This window comes from Coturnix japonica, chromosome 1 (genome assembly GCF_054131305.1).
Source record: "Coturnix japonica strain WE chromosome 1, WE-NBRP24, whole genome shotgun sequence".
NCBI lineage: Eukaryota > Metazoa > Chordata > Aves > Galliformes > Phasianidae > Coturnix > Coturnix japonica.
In genome coordinates, this window is record NC_140663.1 from 178,950,434 (window position 1) to 178,953,223 (window position 2,790).

A 2,790-nucleotide genomic window follows, 5' to 3' on the forward strand; every position below is an offset into this window, starting at 1 on the left:
CCCGTGCAGGATTGTGAAGCCATAGACTGGGCTGGCTGAGCTGTCTGTGGGCCCCAGCTGTCTCCAAGAGGGAGTGGAAAGTCCTCAATTCAAAAGCAAAAGGCAGGAAATTAGGGGAGGGGTGGGATAAGGAGAGAGACGGAGGGGAGGGTGGGAGCATGGTTTGCACAATGATGCAGAGAGGACAGAGAGTCACTGGAGCCCAAGCATGTCACTCAGTGGGCATGACCCTGATGATCTGTATGAGTCCCTTCCAACCCAAACCATTCCATGATCCCATACTGTATGGACAGCACAAAAACAGCACAGGGAGGCACAATGAGCCCCAACACAGAGCAAGTAACTCAACACACTATGGAAGTGACTGCAAGAAAACAGCCATAAAACTGACCAAAGTTTTAGACCAAAACTGTACCACAGACTATGAGCTCATCAGCACTGGGGTGATTAAAAGTTGACTTTTGTTTCTTTTGCTCTCCCTAATTACATGTTAATTGGCAGGGGAAATTCAGAACTCTCTGCTAAGATTTACCTGGCAGCTTATAAATATCTCCTGGTCCCTACAGTGCCCAGACCCTGCCTGGAAACCTGCAGAAGGTGGGTGAGTATTGAGGGTTGGGGCAGAACTTGACTGGTCCTGAGGCTCTCACTCCCCCTGGTCATGCCTTGCCCTCCCTTCTTTCTGCTGCCTGCACTCTCCCATTGAAGTGGCCACGGCCCCAGGATGATTTCTGAAGGCTCTTGTCAGGTCACCAGCACTGCCCTGTCTGTGCTGCAGGGCTTCTCAAGCAACCCCTTTTCCCCACCTATGGGGACAAAGCCAGGAGCTGAGCCGTGTTCAGGGGCTGAGTGAGCTGCAGTGTTTGCAGGAGAGGAATGGGATCTGCTGGAGCACTGCCTTTGAGGGGGGTTCTCCAAATCCCATAGCACTGCCTCAGCGCTTTGCTCTCAAACTGGGTGTTTCTCACTTGCGGCAAACACCCAGTGCCTGTGCTTACAGGAGCAGGCAGTGCTTCAGAACAAAGCTTCTGCAGAGCTGAGGGTTGCTGCTAATGACTTTGCATCCCCTCTGTGCCCATTTCCAGGTTTACTTTGGCCTGCTGTGTATCTGCATCAGTGACAATCCGTTGTGCTTGCTCCATGAGCACTCAGTGCAGTGGGACAGACAAGGACACTTGTAGGTGGGAACTGACAGGATGCTTGTGGAAGGAGTGCTGTCCTGGACCAGTGTGAGCAGCTGTCCCAGGGCTGACTCTCTTGTACTTCTGAAACCACCGCGTCTCCCCACAGTCTGTGCTTGCTGCTGACCACATCATCTCGAGGGCAGCTGGGTGATTTATTACAGGCTGTAAGAGCCCTCGGGGTAGGCAAGAGACAAGAACGGCTCCATGTCTTCTGTGAACTCCACCGGCTCCTCCCATGCCCCCACCTTCTTCCTGCTTGGCATTCCTGGGATGGAGAAGGAGCAGTTCTGGATTGCCTTCCCCTTCTGCATCATGTACATCATAGCTGTGCTGGGGAACATCATCCTTCTCATCGTCATCAAGACAGAGTCAAGCCTGCATGAGCCCATGTACCTCTTCCTGGCCATGCTGGCCTTCACTGACCTGGTCCTCTCTACATCCATGTTGCCCAAAATGCTCGCCATCTTCTGGCGGGGCTCTGGGGAGATTGGCTTTATTTCCTGCCTTGTTCAGTTGTTCTTTGTCCACAACTTCACCGCAGTGGAGTCAGGTGTGCTCGTGGCCATGGCCTTGGATCGCTATTTTGCCATTTGCCATCCCCTGCGGCACTCCAGCATCCTCTCCATGCCGGTGGTGGCAGCTCTGGGGAGCCTGGTGCTGCTGCGTGGAGTCCTCATGGTGAGTCCTGTCTGTTTCCTGCTACGTAGGAAGGACTTCTGCCATCATCGTGTCATCTCCCATTCCTACTGTGAACACATGGCGGTGGTGAAGCTGGTATGTGAGGACACCAGAGTCAATGCTGCTTATGGACTCTTTGTGGCTTTTGCAGTGTCAGGATTTGACCTTACAGTGATCGCTGTGTCCTACACTATGATCTTGAGGGTGGTACTGAAGCTGTCAGCCTCAGATGCACAGCTGAAGGCCTTTAATACATGTGTATCCCACATCTTTGTCATGCTAACATTTTACGTCCCTGCCTTATTCACCTCTCTCACCCACCGTTTTGGACACAGCATCCCTCAGCAGATCCATACATTGGTGGCCCACCTCTACATGCTGGTGCCCCCCACTTTAAACCCCATCATTTACGGGGTCAGAACCAAGCAACTCAGGGACAAGATATCTGTCCTTTTACAGCAGAAGGGAATCTGACCCGTGTCTACGTGCCATTCACTGAGCGTGTAAGTATTAGCAAATTCTAGTAAATTTATGGAGTGAACTCTCTGACCCCTTATTTTGAGAAATACCCCTTTTTAATGCATGGTGTGCATGCAAAGCATTCCCACAGAAATCATAGAATCATAGAATTACCCAGGTTGGAAAAGACCTTGAAGATCATCAAGTCCAACAGCAGCCTAACCAGTACCCTAACTCTAAAAACCCTACACTAAATCGTATCCCTGATTACCACATCCAAACTGCTCTTAAACACATCCGGGGATGGCTATTCAGCCACCTCCCTGCGGAGCCTATTCCAGAACTTAAGTACCCTTTCTGTAATGATGTTCTTCTAATATCCAACCTAAACTTTCCCTGGCGCAACATGAGGACATTTCTCCACATCCTGTCACTTGTCACTAGTGAGAAGAAACCTGCCCAACTCTCA

General features: G+C 51.1%; 1 protein-coding gene across 1 annotated transcript; it reads left to right on the plus strand.

Moving 5' to 3' along the window:
- The first annotated feature begins 1,290 nt into the window (after positions 1 to 1,290).
- Positions 1,291 to 2,403, plus strand: LOC107308565 (olfactory receptor 52R1-like). The gene has a single exon (XM_085536815.1). The coding sequence runs from the start codon at positions 1,389 to 1,391 to the stop codon at positions 2,334 to 2,336; it is 948 nt and encodes a 315-aa protein (XP_085392941.1). The 5' UTR covers positions 1,291 to 1,388; the 3' UTR covers positions 2,337 to 2,403.
- The last annotated feature ends 387 nt before the right edge of the window (positions 2,404 to 2,790 follow it).

Coding starts and splice junctions, on each gene's coding strand:
- LOC107308565 (XM_085536815.1), top strand. CDS start 1,389: ATGTCTTCTGTGAACTCCACCGGCTCCTCCCATGCCCCCACCTTCTTC.